Genomic DNA, 18,460 nt, shown 5'->3' on the forward strand with positions numbered 1-18,460 from the left:
GAAGCTAAGATACCTGTTAATGCGGCTGTATTCATGTGTGTCCCATTAAAACCCCTTTGAAGTTGTTGCTAATGTGAGAAATTTATTCGAGAGGCCGTTTGAGTATAAACGCCGAACTGCAAGTGGAACGGAGTGCATTAAAAAGTAATTATCGTGCCTTTGATTTACCCATTGTCTCCATGCATGGCATGAACGAACTGGAATTGAAGTACAAATTGAAATGCTATTGAATATTGCTGGTGTCTCACTTTCAATTAATGTTTCTGGTGCTTTCACCTGCTTTCCATTCCGTATCAATTTAAGACTCCATAGAAATATGGCCTTAATTTTTTAGAAATAATTAAAACCAGTTTAGAGCTATTTACCAACATAATCTGGGTGTTTGCTATCATGTGGAAAAGATTGTCTTTTATTGGAAAGCACTTCCTGCTAGATTCAATTTTAGACCCACATGCTCGGTCATTATATGGCATGTACTATGCAAGTTGGATATCAGTGTGAATTATTTGCTTTATTTCCTGCAGGTGTTCGTATGTTGGATGGAGACGTGACCGATTCAGTGGAGGCCCAGTCCTTAGGTTTGAATCCCCAACACATTCACATCTACAGTGCAAGCTGGGGTCCGGATGACGATGGGCGCACTGTGGACGGGCCTGCAACTTTGGCTAGGAAGGCTTTTTATGATGGCATCACCAAAGTTAGTCGACATGAAAGATTTCATTTCATTTATTTTATAATTAACTAATTTGGAATATTATTGTTAATGCACATTGTGTTTTTTTTTTTAATGAGAGAGAGAGAGAGAGAGAGAGAGAGAGAGAGAGAGAGAGAGAGAGAGAGAGATTTTGTATATGCTATGTTATAACCCAAAATGATGAAACAAGTTGGTTGTGGAAAGGGGGAAATAAGATATTATTCTGACTAAAGATTTTAAAAAAGGAACTCAAAGACTTATCATTCGAGATGCTATATGATGTGTACCGTAATTCTTTTCAGGGCCGGGGAGACTTAGGATCTATTTTTGTGTGGGCAAGCGGCAATGGTGGTCGTGATTCGGACAACTGCAATTGCGATGGCTACACAAACAGTATCTACACCTTGTCCATCAGTAGCGCCACCCAAAATGGTCAAGTGCCTTGGTATTCAGAGGCTTGCTCTGCCACCTTGGCTACCACCTATAGCAGCGGTTCTCAGGAAGAGAAACAGATTGTAAGTGGAGTTAAAGCGCCTTTATAAAACCTTTCTAAACGTTTAAATCAAAACAATTTTTTTTTAAAAACCCAAAAAAAAAACAACGTTATATTGATAAATTAGAATCTAGTACCACCCCCACCCCCTTTATATATATGTGTGTGTGTGTGTATATATATATATATATATATATATATATATATATATATATATATATATATATATATTAATAGACATAGAAAATTGAAAGGATAGGTTCGTGTGCAAACATTGATCAGGACTAATATTAAATCAATACAATGGTTGATAATTGTTAAAAATTACACAAAGATCATTATTAACATGCGTGAATTGATTTTGATAATAAATACTATAAAAACTGACAATGTGTTTGGTTTGATATCTTGTAAAGTTCATATAGTATATCTTTTAAACGGAGTTAAATGCACAGTAGACGGCTTTTTTAAAAAGAGTGCTTTTAATTATTTAGATCTGTCCAACTGCTTTTCAAATCATAGCCAATATATGCAATCTGCTGCTTATCCAATTAGTACATAAGGCGGCTTTTTGCAGTCTCCATTCTTCCCTTTTTATGGCTAGGGTTTGATCCCTTGTAATCCATCCAAAAGCACTCCTCTCCTCAACAGTCTGTCTCCTAATCTCAGGCAATCATTACCAGGCAGTGGTGATTGTGTGATATGCAAAACCTAACAATTTCCAGGAGTTTTGTCCAAAAAAAAAAAAAAAGAAAAGAAAAGAAAAGAAAATGATAATGATGACAGGGGGTTGGTAAGACTTTAGACCATAACTATAAATATAAAAGTTTCAAAGTAAACCTACCTCTAGGTTCACAAAATCATGCTAATTGTCTGAGAAATGACGATGTATAGTTTCACTTGTATTTAACCAATAATTTGACATTTTATGCCAAAACTGTTTCAGATTTTGAAAAACATTTTTTTAAAGCCAAAACAGAGGGGGGGGGGGGGGGGTTAACAAGGTTAACAAAGTGTCTCAAAGGAACATAAGAAAACAAAGATAGGATACTTTTACAACGTTTAGCTGACATGAAAGGCCATTATATGTTATAATAATAAATTTTTTTATCTCCCATTTTATTATTACCCACAATTCAGTCATGTAACCTGAGTCTATCATTAACTCCACCAGGTAACAACAGATATTCGTCGTGGATGTACCGTGAACCACACTGGGACATCTGCCAGTGCCCCTCTTGCTGCTGGACTCATAGCCCTGGCCCTTCAAGCCAAGTTAGTTGCCTTTTTTAAAATCGTTTTCTTTCCCCCTTATTTTAATAGAATGCAGCGGAGAGTCACATAGAATGTACCTGGGTTTTTATTGGATCTGGGTTTTAAAAAAAAAAAAAGAAAAAAGAAAAGGATGAAAAGAGAAAGAAGAAAAACAAACTCACCAATGAATGGAGTGTCAATGATGATCATCTTATTAATTTCTTGTCATCTTTCTGTAATGTTGAAGCGATTTCCAAACTTATACCATGATTATTGCACTACACATTACTTTATTTATTCCTTCATGAATTATACCTTATTTATTTATTTCCAATATCTGATTATTTTTTTAGGTGATTTTATATCCTTTTCATTTTGGATAGGATGACTCCTTTGTACTTAGATGACCTATGTGTGTACTTAGATGACCTATATATGTTGAAGATGTAAACATTTCCTGATCATAATGACTTATTATTGTTGAACAGGAGAGAGTGTCTGTGATTGCATTTCTTAATTAATAAAGGCATTCATTAATAACTGATAATTAGTAAAGCATCAAGATTTTTATTTTCGCTCTTATTTGATTTCTCGTCAAATGATATCCAGAAGAAAAAAGATAATTTGAGGAATAAAAAGTGTGTCCAATAATGTATAGGATAAAGGAAGGATGATCCCATTTTGAAAGATTGAAATGAAAACAAATTTAGATATTGATTAGTTCTATGATTAAATCAAAACTTCTAATTTTAGTTATGTATCCACTTAGTCGGCTCAGAATCAGGCATCCATGAAATATGCAAGAGTAAGGTTATGTAAAATGTAGTGTCTATTTAAATGTGCAATAAGGTTTTTAAGAAAATAATTGTTTCATCAACCCCCAGCCCATCTCTAACATGGCGTGACATGCAACACATTGTGGTGGAAACTGCTAAACCCTCGAACCTTAATCGTGAAGATTGGACAACAAATGGTGTTGGTAAAAAAGGTGAGTCTGGAGGCTGGAAAACGAATGGTGTTGGTAAAAAAGGTGAGTATGTCAGAGATTAATGCTCATACTTATACGCTTTATAATAAAATTTCCAATAGCTTAGTGACAAAGTAGGGATTTGTCACTCTGTGTAAGATAAAGATCTGTAAAAGTGTGTATGAGATAGTACTTTGTCTGGCATGTCTCATACTCACTTTTACAAATCTTTATCTTCCAATAGCTTAATGGATAGAGCATGCTTCTCACAAACAAGGGGACAATATTGAGTACTGTTTCAGTCAAGGTTTTAAAGATGTTCTAAATCCATTGTCTACCCAGGATGATTCAGTAAATGGGTTGTTGGATGTTGTGATATAGTAGCATCCAAGATAGTAAACAATTTTTTCTCTCTCCATTTATGATGATAGAAAATACGATAATTCTGGCTCCTCAGGCCTTTTGCCTTTAGAGGACTGCTTTTGTGACTAGATGTCCCTTGCTGTAGATTTGTTATAGGACAATTATGATCATGATTGATATGCAGTTTTTGTTTTTTTAATATTGTTTATGGATAAATTATTTAACTAATGTGTAAATTTTGTAGCGATTTCCAAAGTTTCATCATGCTTAATGTACCACACGATGCTTTATTCATTCCATCAATAGGCAATAGGGAATCAAATTTTCTTTTTTTCTTTTCCACACAATGCTTTATTCATTCCATCAGTAGGCAATAGGGAATCTAATTTTCTTTTTTAATTTTCTTTAAAAATCGTACAATAAGCTTGTTGGATGTCTTTTTTAACTAGCATGCCCACAATATCCATCCCTTTCTATAGCCTGGTTCTCATTCACATCCGCTTCAATTTTGGATTTTATTTATAACCAAAGTGGCCAGGCTCATGCATTACTATCATTGTCGTCCATCCAGTTTTTGATCATAATCAACTTGACTTTTCAACAAGACCACACATCAGAGTACATAAGTCATTTGACAAATTATGATTTTAAATCCTTTCTTAAGTGGGAGCTGTACATCAGGTAATGACTTCTTTTTTAAAAATTCCTTCACAGACATTTGTTCATGGACAATGCTTTTCATATACTTTTCAGTAAGTCACTCCTTTGGTTTTGGTCTGATGGATGCTGCAGCTATGGTATCCCTTGCCAAAAATTGGAGCAGAGTGCCTGAGCAACACATTTGTGAGATTCGATCTATGGATCACAACAGGTGAGGAAATTATTTTCTTTTTGATTCATTACTAAAACGGTTTCAGGTAAAATAGGTTTATCCTATTGTATGATATAGGAAGACTTTTAGATACCTTAGCATTATTATCAGACAAACATTTTAAAAAATTTGCTCCATATTTGGAGGCCTGTTTGCTATTCTTACACCACAGACATCACAGGATGGGAGAAAAGAAATCATCATCATCATCATCATCATCATCATTTTTTTTCCCGTTGTCTCATCATCTTTACTGTTTTCCCTACCCACTAGTCGATCCATTGGGATGAACAGTCGTATCACAGTACCCCTATACACAGATGGCTGCGAGGGAACTGCTAACTATGTCAAGTATTTAGAACATGTCCAGGCACGCATCACCATGACGTCTTCCAGGCAAGCCCTTTAATGTTTTTCCTTTTATAATCTTTTCTGTCATCATATATATATTTGGCAATTGGATTTTTTGAAATGTTCAGCTTCAAAACCACTGGACCAATTGTAACCAAAGTTTGGATGATGTTTACAATTGACATGAAGATGGTTTACGTGTATTATGAGATTGATTAGACATCATGATGATTTTATCGAAAAATCTAATTTGTTTCGTCAAATCCCATTGAAAACAGCGAGTATGACAATAAGGTGGGAGTACTTGCATTGAATTGATATCGGTTAGTGTTTCCTCTCATTATTTTGAATACAATCAATTTCTTTTGATTCATATTAACCATTTTTCCGCTCTTAACATTGGGAAATAATTCTACGATAAGTGAGCAAAATATTTAAGAAATTAAATGCAGAAAATATCTCTCTTTGTCCTAATAGAAAGCTCAATGGAGTTCTCTTACGAAATTGAAGAATGTATTGTCTATTTAGACAATCGAAATTGAGTTCATTTGTTCATTGAATGCACAGCTATGCTTGTCAATTTATAAAAGGTTCTTAAACCCTTTACAGACAAGGTTTTATTTTATTATGAGCTTACATGGCATCTTTCACAAAGAGAGAAAATTGATATAACTCGGGCTTCAATAATTCAATAAGACGAGGTCAGAGTTGAGTTGAATCACTGTTACAGTATTTTTTAAATAAAAATCGTAAGATTCTTTGCGGATTAGAGTAAAGTTAAACCTCACCTCAACGACGAAAACCATATTCCAAACTTCACTGTCTTTCCTAACAATTATTGACATTTAAGTTGCATTATAGAATACCTGGAGATAGTATCAAAAGATCATCAGATTTAACCCCAAGAAGGTATGGCTTATCCTCTTGTCATACTATAACGAGTATTTGATTGAATATATTTGAATGGGCATTAACCAGTTAACCTTGCAAGGTCCCAGGTTTGAGACTTTTTGCCAAAATGAGGGTCATTTAAATCAATCGATATTTGAAGGACGAGTTTTCTGGCCAAATTTTTAAATACATGTTTTCCACAGTACGGCAGTTAACTGTTTAATCAAATGGTTTTATTTTGCTTTTTTGTGTTTCTCATTTAAACTAGGCGTGGAGAAATCCGCATCATGTTGTCTTCCCCAACGGGTACTGTATCAACCCTGATGGACAAGAGGCCCAGAGATAACTCACGTGAGGGCTTTAATAACTGGGCTTTTATGACCACCCATAACTGGGGTGAGTCGGCTAAGGGCCAGTGGACACTGACTATCGAGAATGGGGCAAGCTCTTGTAAGTAGTGGTAATATTGTACCCGTCAGTAGTGGTATATTTGTAGTTGTGGAATAGTAGTTGCAAATAGTGTCTTATTGTCATTATTTTCTTGTTGATGTTGTTTGTGATCTTGATGTAACCCCTTTTTAAAACATTTTTAGATGAGTATCTTGAAATTATCAGAAAAGGTCTCTCAGATCATGTAAAATACAGTGGAAGCTTGTTTTCAGGACAGCTTTCTTTCATCTTTTCAATTAAGTAATTTATCATTATGCTCGAATCAAAAGGTTTATGATAAAAATTTCCTCAACTTTAAAAAAAATATTATTTGCAGCGGTTGATTTTAATAAAGATGTGATGTGATATGGATAGAAATAATTTACGAGCTATGATAAATAATGATTATTTAATTAAAAGATTAGTTCTCAGGTTTGTGAAAAGTGAGAATAATACATAAAATCAAAAGATAATAAATCTCTGTGGATTAAGAAACAGAGGAATAGTTTGATTAATGTTTAAAAACCCATGTAGGTGAGCACGTTTTATATACACTTCATGCTTGAAAAACTGAATAATAGGATTTTAAAGCAATTTTTAAATTCATGGTGTAAGATAGATGACATTCTCTGTTCTAAAAGTCTACTGCAAATAACAGTATAAGACTCTCTCCCTCCCTCCTTGCTTTAATCTATAAGTATGACAGAATGAACTGTTAACCAGCCATACTCTGGAAAGACACATCTAAAAATTTGGCCAGAAAAGTTGTCCTTCAAATATTGATTGATTTAAATGACCCTCGTCTTGGCAAAAACTTTCAAACCTGAGACCTTACCAAAGGTCAAATTTTTAAATACGTATTTCCAGAGTACTGCAATTAACCGGTTAAATGCGAGAAGAAAGAAAAAAAAAAGAATACAGCTCGGAATTTATGAGTTACCATTTTTTGATAGCTTTAAAAAAACACATAGATTCTCCTCAAAACAGAATGTTCCATCGTTGATTAATCCAGTTTTTATCATCCAGTTATTGCCCTGTCATAATACCAGTGTGAAGTGGTATATTATATGATGGCATTTTTCAAGACTTCTCATCAGCTAGGTCCCCTTTTTCTTGTAGTAGAATGGAACAGCTTCAAAATGTAATTAATAACAAAATGCTTTGAAGGCAGATTATACCTGCTTTGTTTTAAAGACCATTCTATTAATTAAAACAACATCAGAACAGTGCATGAAACAGAAAATAACCAAAAGTGCTCTATTTTCCCCAAATGTCATTTTAATCATTTTGTTTCTCTATCTCACACAATTCCCAGCTTTCCGACACTAATAGATGTCATTTATGTAGCATTCTGTTTTGTAAATTAAAGCATGTTTATATGTTTTAGATTATGTTACTGTTCCTTTTATCATATCATATCATGAATATATTCCATGCATTTAGGTAAAATACTCACATCTGCCACTGGATATAACGTACCAACACACAAAACATGTAACCCTTAATGTTTATAGCCTTGATTTATTTAATTCAGTGAGAAGTAATCACCAAAATGGCTCCCTAAAAGCAATGACATAGAGCGCTGAGTGACGTCAGTTTCGTTCCTTCTGTAGTATCATAAGATGCAATGTTGTTATACTTGACTTTGTCTTATTACTCGTTGTCACTTTCACTCCCTGTAAATTTTTATTTTTAGACCAAAAAAAAAACAAACCCCAACAAACCTTAAGCATTATGCAATTTTTAGTAATTAAATTGGGTTGTAACTCAATAAAATCCGTTAATGATTTGTCTTTTCTAAAACTACAAGAATGTTATTTTTCTGCTTTTTCCTTTTTTTCTCTCTTTTTTTTTATTGTTCATTTGTTGTATATTTTTCTTCATTTGTTTTTCGTGTCAAAACCTTACAGTATTCAGACCTTGTTAAAAGCTTTATTGCTAACACAGGGAGTTAATTTTGTTTTTCTTTAGTTAGTTCATTTTGCGTGTAAATAATAAATGTACAAGTGATATGCCTATTATTGTTTAGTGCTACTTTCATTTAAATATCCCCTATTTCAGTTGTTATGATTGCATGTTACAAATAAATAAATAAATTACCCCTTAGTATTCAGCTAATGAATCAGTTTGTATGTATTATTTGTTGTATTTTACCTTCCAAATATTTCAACAATGAAGTTGAATGTTTAAAAGTGCATGTGCCAATTGATAATTTTGCTTGTATTGATGAACAGTATTTATTTATTATTATTATGATTTTTTTAAATATATGTATGTTTTTTTTTATTGTTTTTTTTTCCCTTCATTGCATTAAAAAAAAATAATTCTCATTTCATAAACTGAATTAGTCTTTAGCTTTTCAATTTTGTCCATCCTATAACAACAAAATAAAATTTTATAAGATCTATTTTCCCTCTATCTCTTTTGTGCTTGGGTTTGTCAATATGCTTTATATCGTAATATATCAAAGGATTTTTTAAGAGAAAAAGACATTATATTTTTCATTTGCCAAGAATATGTTGACTTGAAATGGCATGAGTACCCACTAAGACATGGGATAGATAAGCAATATACTTTTTAGGCCAGAGACATCGAAGTAACAATGAGAAAAGGAAATAATTTATTTTGTAATCGCTGCAGCAATGTCATAGTTTTTCTTGTTGGACATTGTTGTTTTAAATTTTTAAATGCTTGTTATATTTTTGTGTTTTTGTTTTATTTTTGTTTTTTTCTTATTTTATTTATATGTCCTTATTCTTCATTATTTCATTGCTTTATTTATATATACAGTAAATGTGAGAATGTATTCTGTGAATGTGATCTATTTTAATTGGCTTAACGTTGTTTAAGTGAGGGTTGATTTAAAAATTAGATATTGCGATTCAGAAAAAGGAAGTGGGACACTCTGATCAAAGTAAATTAAAACCTCACTAGAAATTCACAGGCATAATGGTTTGTTGTTTTTTTATTTACAGTACGTAGTTAGTAGAATCTTTGTTTTCATCGTGTGTAAAAGATTTACCACTGCATGGCTTATCTCAGATTTGCATGGTGTATCTTTTCTTATCTGGATGTTTTGATGTTGTCTGCATTTAATGGTAAGTAGTAGACTGTTTCTTGGTTTTTAATGTCAATGTATTGTACGTATGTATTTATTATTAATGCTACAATATTCCTTCCTTAAAGTTATTAAATATCTTTATTTATTTTATTTTTTGGGGGGATAATAGATGAATTACCAAGTTATAGTTGGACGCCAAAGCAGCCCGTCGATCGACTGACTGAACATGTGTTTAATTTTTTCTCGCATCCTCTCGTCTAATCTCGTCACTCCGGAATAGAAAGAGGAGGCGGAGCTTATATGATATAACGCAATGATAGTTCTGTCCGATGACGGATGGGGGGATATCACCTCTCCAAAACTTACCTTATTATATGAGATCTTGAGATTCTTATCCAATCACCGATTGCTCGTTTGACAGCTCGCTTGTGAACAGTTAGGAGATAATCTCTTGATTTATGGACAGGCGGCTTTGCGTAAAGGCGGTGAGTGTTGTATACATCAAAGAGTACAGCTGACCGATGGGTAAATAGTCGTTGTGTAACCCAAAAGCCCTGCTGACTCGACTACAAGGTCTTGTATGTAATAGTTGCATCACCATCTCAACGCTCAGGAATTAATTAGTGAGGCAGGACTCTCAGTATATATATATTTTTTTTTTAAAACAACGCAATTAGTGTTTTAAACACTTTTGAATCACACGAGATACATCATCAGTGTGCTTGGCGCATTGAGAATTGAAAAATGAGATATGTCAAGAAAATCGACCGGAAAATAAAGAAATTATCATTAAATTCAAAATTTGAGCAATATTTTTTTTCAAAATCAATCTACTAGAAAAAAATGTTATTTCTAAGCCTATTTTTGTGAAACAAAGATAAATGTTCTCCTTTTTGCAAGCTGTTTCAAACAATGTGGTTTTCAAATTTATCGTATACGTAATCATTTGGAAGCTACAGAGAAAGGTGTTTTTGTGTAATCCCTTTCACACACGCGCGCGCACACACACACACACACACACACACACACACACACACAAACACATACAAACAATACACATCCCTGGTCATCTATTGCCTATATTATTAATGTTAATGTATACATCCCATGCTGATTGTCACTACCCCCCACCCCCCAAACATTTCCACCATCCAAGTACCAGCGGCCTTTTCTCTTTGATGTCGTATCATGGTCTCCCCGAAGCCTAACACCTCGGTCCTTTGAAAAAAAGAAAAATGACTGGATGGTCAATGGTATTATTTGTATTCGACTTATTTCAGACCAAACGTGAATTTACCTTTTAGAAATAGGATTTTAATATCTTAAAATTTTTTAATTTTTCTTTTACAAATTTGACATACTGATTTGTCCTTTCGTTCTTTCTGGGGTGCTATCATCAATTTTACAATTTGTTAAGGAACAGACTATAATATACGTAAACTTGTATGTGGGCACACACACACACATACAAACTCACTCTTGCTCTCATAGATCTATTGCTACTCACTTAAGGAATAGGATTGTTGTTTTTACCATAATTAATGTTGTGAATCATGCCGTTATCATTGCCATGACAGGCCATTTCTATTTAATTATAAAAAGAATCAAGTCAAAATTCAGTGTAGTAACTAATTGATTTAAAAGGGAATATTAATTTTGCATCACAGAGGCACACTTTTGGATATCTTTTAAAATTATTTAGGTTAGTCAATTTCAACTGAATAATAGTGTTACGTCGTTGTTTTGTAAGTTTTGTGATTCCTGTCAACATTGTGTTTGTGAAAAGAATTGCTATTTTATTAATCAATGTTTACAGATAAGCCTGTTATTTTCTCCCTTTTATATATCCCCTCCAAATGTTTCCATTCCATCTCCTTACTTCTATTCCAGTACGGCCTGTCAGACTGAGGGACTGGGTGCTAGTTCTCTATGGCACAGATTCAAGAGCTAGAAAAAGCCCAACATCTGTACGGAGCCCAAAAAGGCCATACCATGACAAGGGGAAAATCTTCCAACGAAAGAAGCCCCCAACATTTTATGATAATTCTGGTCGGAATAGTCCTTACGGTAACCACAACAGTGGTTACCATAGCAACAAGGGCTACAACGGCAATGATGACTTCAACCACAATGGTAACTACAACCCTTATAAGAAACCACCCTATCCCTACAATCCCCCGAACAGGACTTATAGGCCCAATATCTTCAGACCAATCAACAAGTCAACCACAGCGACTACCACCACCACGACAACCACAACTACAACGACCACCACCACAACACCACAGCACTTTGTACCACCACACAGAGACTACAATCAACAGCAACAGTTTCCCTGGATGGGTAGACAGGGCCATCACAGTGGCATGTGGCCTCCTCCTCTAGCATCGGACACAACAAACCACCGTAAGGACTGGGGGTCCTCCAAACATTTTTGGGACCCTTATTATGATCCTTATGCACCCCAATCCAGTGCGCATGACTACAGTGGCCATGACACATCCTTTCATCGCAACCTTCACCCTGAGCATACGTGTGTGTATGAAACCTTAGCCAAAAAGTCCAACATGTCTGCCATTCAGTTTGTACGCAAGAAACGTCCCGAACTAACAGCAGGCAAGCCAGCTAGCTTTTAACACCTAACACCCCCTCCCCCTCCTCTCTCTCTCTCTTTCTCTCTTCCCTCTTCTAATCAATAGTAGTCTTCTAAATGTCTTGTGTTTGCGTGTGCTTCATTTTCCATCTGTCCTCGTTGTTTTGTATTTGTAGAAGTTCAGTTTTTATATCCAGCGCAATGTATTGCGTTCTCCATTATTGTACTTCCTTTTCATATTTTTTGAGTGATTCTTTGTCACTGTGTTATATGGTAACTACTCTACGTCATCATTTCATATTCCTCTTTATATCTGCATGTTGTTTCACAGTGACATCCTTTTTTGTAGAGAAGGCTATCCATTGATGAAAATGTGTGTAGTCAAATTCCTGTTTTGATGAAAACGTTGTAGTGACACATCAGTCTCTTTTTCCAAAGCACGCTTCCTCTACATGATTTCCGTTGATTAAACACTCCCAACCTCCCGAAAATTTGAAAATGTGGACTCGATTTTGCCTACTAAATTCATCTGTATGGTTTCTACTTGGAGATACATTGTGGTTAATGAAAGTTGTTAAGCCTGCTTGTTCTCAATCCCTAAGATATGGCCATGGAGTGAATGTAAGTTTACTTCTCATTTTTTTTTCAGTTTTCTAGTATATTTGCTCAAATCCAAAAAATGTTAAACCATGAGCTGTCCTCTATCTAAATGTTTGGAGTTGTAGAAGGCTATTTTGTCATAAGTTGTTTGCAAGCAGTATAAGGCATTGCTTATTTTTTCGGTTTAGCCATTTATGAGTCATGGTGGTAGTTAGAAGTGTTTTCTATTCAAAGTTGACTTTTCAATTTTGTTTTACAAATAAGGTGTACAATACCAAAAGAAAAATATGACTGGCAGCAGGTTTGTTTTTTAGGAATTAAACACATCTTGCAATACTTATTACGATTAAATTTATTAGAATCTTCAGAGTGGAATTACAACTGAATATCCCAAATTTTCATTATTGATTATTGCCATTTAATTGCAAAGTAATAATAGTTAAAGTTTGGCAACCCAGCTCTTTTCACCATGCTTACATCTACAATTTGACACAACGCTCAACCAGTACGTGAAATCTGCAGTTTTTGTATCTGAATACGCAAAGGTGATATTTAACAATCTGACAATTTTTAGCTAGCCAAAAATCAAAAGACCGATGTATCTGATAATATTTTCTCAAAATATAATTGACAACCCTGCCACAAGTAATGTTAATTAGATTTTTTAAAACGTTTAATAAGTAAGCATATAATACCCATATTATTTCAATATAATTACATGGTTTTAACAATATATTTGCCAGTGAATAGATAAGGACACCCTGTTTATAATTATATCAGTGACCATATAATGTGGCCAGAACCTAGTTTTCAAAAGAGCAATGCATTGGAGTTTATGTTTCTATTTGATGCTTCTTTGTCGTAATGTTTATTCTTAAGATCTTTATCAGAAATTGTGAAGCCAGCATTGTAAGTTGTCAATCAAATTCATACATTTTATTTTAGATTTGTTATTTTTAAAGCTTATTTTCCGTCAATACACTCTTGTCTCCAAAGATCAACAGCAGCTATTGTTATGAGGATGTCATAAAACGTGGCTGATAGGGAAGCTTAAGTTGCTTTCAGTTGCATGATACTAGTAGTGTTTCTATTCTCAATACATAAATGTTACAGATTCCTGTTACAATCCGATTGAAAAGAGCATTGCCCATTTGATTATTAATGGAAAAATAATGAATCTTATCAAGTCTCCTTTTCAAAGAACTTGCTACAAATTATATGCTATTCTGTTTGGTTTAAATTATGAAACAGAAGTTTGTGATTTTCAAGGACATGTCATCTCTGTCGTGAAAACAATTAAATATGATGCAACAGGATTTAGTAGAAATGGCAGAATTTTATTTTGTGCGTTTCAGTTTTAAATATCAATAATGATTGCATGTAGAGTGTGTTGTTGTCACTGACATTAAGTGCATGTTAATATGTTGAGTGTAATGTTCCAGTAGAGTGCCTAAATACTGTGCAAAAATAATAAAATTATAAGGATTTTTTAAAAAGAAATATGGTGTGAATACCCGCCTGTCTTGCAATCAGAATAGCAAATGAAAAGTTCTATGTCAGATTGATTAATTGCATTACTTTCTGTTGAGGTAACTTCAGCAGTATCCAATAGTGAAACATCATAAACACATTAATGCACTTTTACATCTATATAAAAGATATGTAGTTTTGTCATTCTTACTCTCAGTTTACCAATATGGGGAAAGCAAAGTTGAACAATATAAGATTGGCTTTTAAGAACGCGTGTGCTGAAAATATCACTCACTTTTTAAAATTATTTTGTTGCAAGTCAATGAAATTTTTTTTTTTAAGATTAAAACATCATTTGAGTTATTTTTGTCTTTGATAGAGAACCTGTGATTATGTCCCAATAAGACTTTTGAATGATCTCAGGCAAGATTTGTGAATTCCTTTTTACTGGAATCCTCTCCTGTTCTGTCTTTGAACTAGAATTTTCTATCACTGCCAAAGATGATGATTTATTGAATTGTAATTAAATCTGTCGAATATCCTACCACTTGCCTTGTTTCAGACGTTAATTTTACATAAAAGTATTTTTTAAATGGTTAAACTTACATACTATATAAATCGTTTCCAACAATGTCTGATAAAAAAAAAATAGCCAAATTAAATGAAAATATGAAATAAAACCAACAAAAAAAAAAGTTCCGTAAAGGAAAATTTAATTTAATATATAAGCCAGTAAAGATTAAACTTGATCAAATCAAAAGCTCTCATATTAAACATTGGTTCGTTTAATTTTAATTAAAAAAAAAAAATGATTGGATAAATGGCAACAATTTTGTTATTTAGATTTGGAAATAGCATTTTGATTTGGAACTTTTTAGTCAATTTTGTGTAAATTATGAAATGGTTGAAAATTGTAAAAAAAATATATTTTCGGTGGTTTTAGGATGAATTATTAATTAAATGTTTGAGCATTAATGATTTTGGGCTTTATAGATCAGTCTTTTTTTTTTTTTTAATTTTGAGACGGTAAGCAAAAGCTTATTTAGACTGATTGCAAGATATGGCGAATGACACTAACCTTTTGCGAGGTATTGATTATACTTAACACTGAAAGTACCATTATTGAATGTTTATTACCAAAAAACTAAAAAATGTGCTACTTTCATGAATTGTGACTTTGTTTTATTCAAGACTTGGTAAGATATTGCATCATTCTTATAGATGTGAATGATTATACACTTCAAAAACCATTTTCTTTGTCTAAAGAAGAGAAAATTAGTTTACACACGTGATAAAGTACTTTAAAATCAATTCAATCATTGACATGACATGAAATGATTTTGGTAAGCCTGCTTAGTCATTTAAGATTAAAATGTAATACCTTTATAACCTAATTTATTTTTAGACTATACAAGAAAAATATATAAATAATGTAATGGTGCTTTTTCCGTGATGATAAATGTTGTTTAGAAATTTGTTTTTGAAGTGCATATAATCAAAAGTCATTCAGTTGTGTTATTATTGTTTTGAATAGATTTATGTATCAATTTTAGCTTTTAATTTGGTTGAAATATGTATGTATTGATGATTTTTAACAATACCATATTATTCCTATTGACCTCACTGTGCTACTAGGGTTATGTTCTATCATTTTGCAAAATATACAGATCTGAGCACTTTTATTGCTAGCGTGCTAGATAATGTAGCACCTGAATCTTAGTTGGTTCAAATGTTTTCCAACATCTCTCAAAACAGCATTGCAATTAGTACAGTTGTCCCTAGGAACCGTAAGGCCTGTGGAGCTTGAGTTTATCCCAGTTTCTATAGCGTGAAATAGACAATAGCAAATGCGTGCTACCCTTTGGATAGGATGCTAGTCTATCGCAAAGAACTTCCACCAGATGTAATAGACCCAACTACCCATTCACAGCTGGGTGAAAAGGGGCTTGGAAAAAGAATCTTGACTGCAGTTAGGATCAATCTTGGTCCCTTTGCATGTGAAGCAAGTGCTCTACCAACTGCGCTATCGGGACTCCCAATTGTGAGTAGAACTGCATACAAATTGATGTGATTATAATGCCTGATATTTTGCTATTCTATTTTTATTTCTGTCCCAGTTATTCATTTTTCTTTTGTTTTGATAGAAGTAAGAGAGAAGCAATTAAGTCAAGTGCTATGGATGTGGTCAATAGTAGTGATAATATGATAAAGCGACTTTTAAAATTCAAATGTTAAACATGCAGTTTTTTCTCTGATTCAAAACCAATATAGTTTTGATTATTTGATGGCCAAAGGATGAGTAAAAGCATGTTTCATGAATATTTCTTTCATAAATTTGATACAATTTTTATTAAAATAAAAAATGATAGTGAATTTTCTCAATTTTTTTTCTCTCACTCATTATAATTTTTTTAGGTCATTCTACATGTACACCATTGTCATTTTATTAGTTGTAATTGTAAATAATGATAATATTGTCCTTTTCTTCAAGAGAAATTTTAATGTAAATTGAAATATTTTTATTTGGTTCATACATTTCATTTTGTTTGACGATGATTATTTTTTTTTGGTTTTTCTTTTTTGGACGATATTCTGTTTGAATCTTTTTATATATGATGTATTATTTATTGTCAATTTACTGATCTAGTGTCATAAAGGATATTGTAAGTTGTCATATTGATTATTGAATTTTATGTGTGTGATTGCATGTGAACTTATTTTTTTCATGGAATGATTTACTCAAAATATATAATTAAAGATACAGGATAGGTGATTATTTTTAATGAGGAAAGTTATCAGTGGTTCTTAATGTTTCAAAATTGTTCTTATATTTATATGTTATTGGAAGTATATAGTATATATACATATATATATAATTAATAGTTCTCCATTCAAATAGATTGAATAGTATGTGTTATTGAAAGCATAATTAATAATTCTCTATTCAAATAGATCGAATCTTATGTGTTATTGAAAGTATAATTAATAATTCTCTATTCAAATAGATCGAATCTTATGTGTTATTGAAAGTATAATTAATAATTCTCTATTCAAATAGATTGAATATTTTATAAAAAAAGATTTAAGATTTAATGCATATTAATATTAAACACAATACAATTTAATTCAAATAATTTTAAAATCACTATCTACAATTCATGGATCTTTTCTTAGATTTTAGAAAGGGGTAGATTTCGAAATTGCAAGTAATTTTAAATTGCAACGTAATTGTCTTTCTCTAATTTCAAAATGTCTCCTATTCTTTCAGCTGAATTGAAAAAATGGACACTTGTTATGATGGGTACGCAAACTCAGAGTAGAGGAGTTGATGGACCAGCTGGAAATGGACGTCCCAATGACCAACCTATGGATGACATGAATAAAAACCATGACAACAGCAACAGTGGTGCGGGCAGCCATAATGCTCTGTCTTGTGCAGGTGTCACAACCAATGGAATCTGTATAGGTGTGTTGACATACTTTACATACCAATTAGTTCCATGTGTCCACCATTCTATATTTCTTCATGTTGTGTTGTTTATGCTACTTGCCTTGTGCTGGCATTTTCAAAACATTCCAGGCAATATTTGATGATAATGGTTTTTATTATTATTATTATTATTATTATTATTATTATTATTATTATTATTATTATTATTATTATTATTATTATTATTATTATTATTATTATCATCATCATCATCATCAATATTATTTTAAAACATTTTATTTGATATATTATGGTCTTTCATCTTCACCACCATCGCTATCATTTCCAAATTTCTAATTTGAGAAATTTACTGCTCGTTGCAATCAAGTATTCTGTGAATATTTGCGTGACAGTGGGGATTATACACCAAGATTCGATCATTCATCATTTCTCAAATACATTTCAACTTCAAAACAGTGATGTATGATTTGCTCTTCTTTTGTTGGTTTATTTATTATTTCTTCTTTTTTTTTTTAATTTTGTTGGTTTTTTTTTTGTTTGTTGGTTTTTTTTCTTCTTTTTTTCAGGATTTTATTTCAATGTTAAAAGATTTTAAGAGTATTTTGAACTTTTCTTCTCAGCCGTTTGATTTGGTATAAGAATCATACAGCTTAGATTCCTTTTTCTCTGAATCGTTATACATCAGCCACCACCTATATGCATGGTGTGTTAAATGTTGCCTTGAGGAAATGCACATGGCCGACTCAAATCGTGATTTTACTTGAAATCAATCAATCATATTTTTTTTTTAATTGTCGTTGTCCTAGAGCAATTTTCAAAATTATGGCAATGATGGGGGAGATATCATAGAATATGCAGTCATTTTGTGAAATATAAAGAAAAAAACTTGTTATGGAGCTTAACCTGTTATGGATGGAAGATCAAGTTACATCGTTCATGTTTTTTTACTGTAATTTGATATTGGCTTTGATA

At 32.6% G+C, this 18,460-nt stretch overlaps 1 protein-coding gene across 11 annotated transcripts in view; it reads left to right on the plus strand.

The window, feature by feature from the left end:
• Positions 1–18,460, plus strand: part of LOC144965293 (furin-like protease kpc-1) — a 157,915-nt gene that overhangs the window by 124,395 nt on the left and 15,060 nt on the right. For 2 of the 11 annotated variants that reach the window (XM_078900490.1, XM_078900489.1), the window contains exons 7-15: positions 525–697; positions 997–1,209; positions 2,362–2,462; positions 3,326–3,471; positions 4,525–4,642; positions 4,916–5,038; positions 6,153–6,334; positions 11,265–11,780; positions 17,306–17,503. In XM_078900490.1, coding sequence (XP_078756616.1) covers positions 525–697; positions 997–1,209; positions 2,362–2,462; positions 3,326–3,471; positions 4,525–4,642; positions 4,916–5,038; positions 6,153–6,334; positions 11,265–11,780; positions 17,306–17,503 — 1,770 coding nt within the window. Of the gene's footprint in view, positions 1–524; positions 698–996; positions 1,210–2,361; positions 2,463–3,325; positions 3,472–4,524; positions 4,643–4,915; positions 5,039–6,152; positions 6,335–11,264; positions 11,991–17,305; positions 17,504–18,460 lie in introns of all 11 variants that reach the window. The other 9 variants (XM_078900493.1, XM_078900492.1, XM_078900488.1 and 6 more) reach the window with 6 other exon arrangements.

Source organism: Berghia stephanieae, chromosome 2 (assembly GCF_034508935.2).
Source record: "Berghia stephanieae isolate SIO BIC M18660-M18661 chromosome 2, UCSD_Bste_1.3, whole genome shotgun sequence".
NCBI classification, from domain to species: Eukaryota; Metazoa; Mollusca; class Gastropoda; order Nudibranchia; family Aeolidiidae; genus Berghia; species Berghia stephanieae.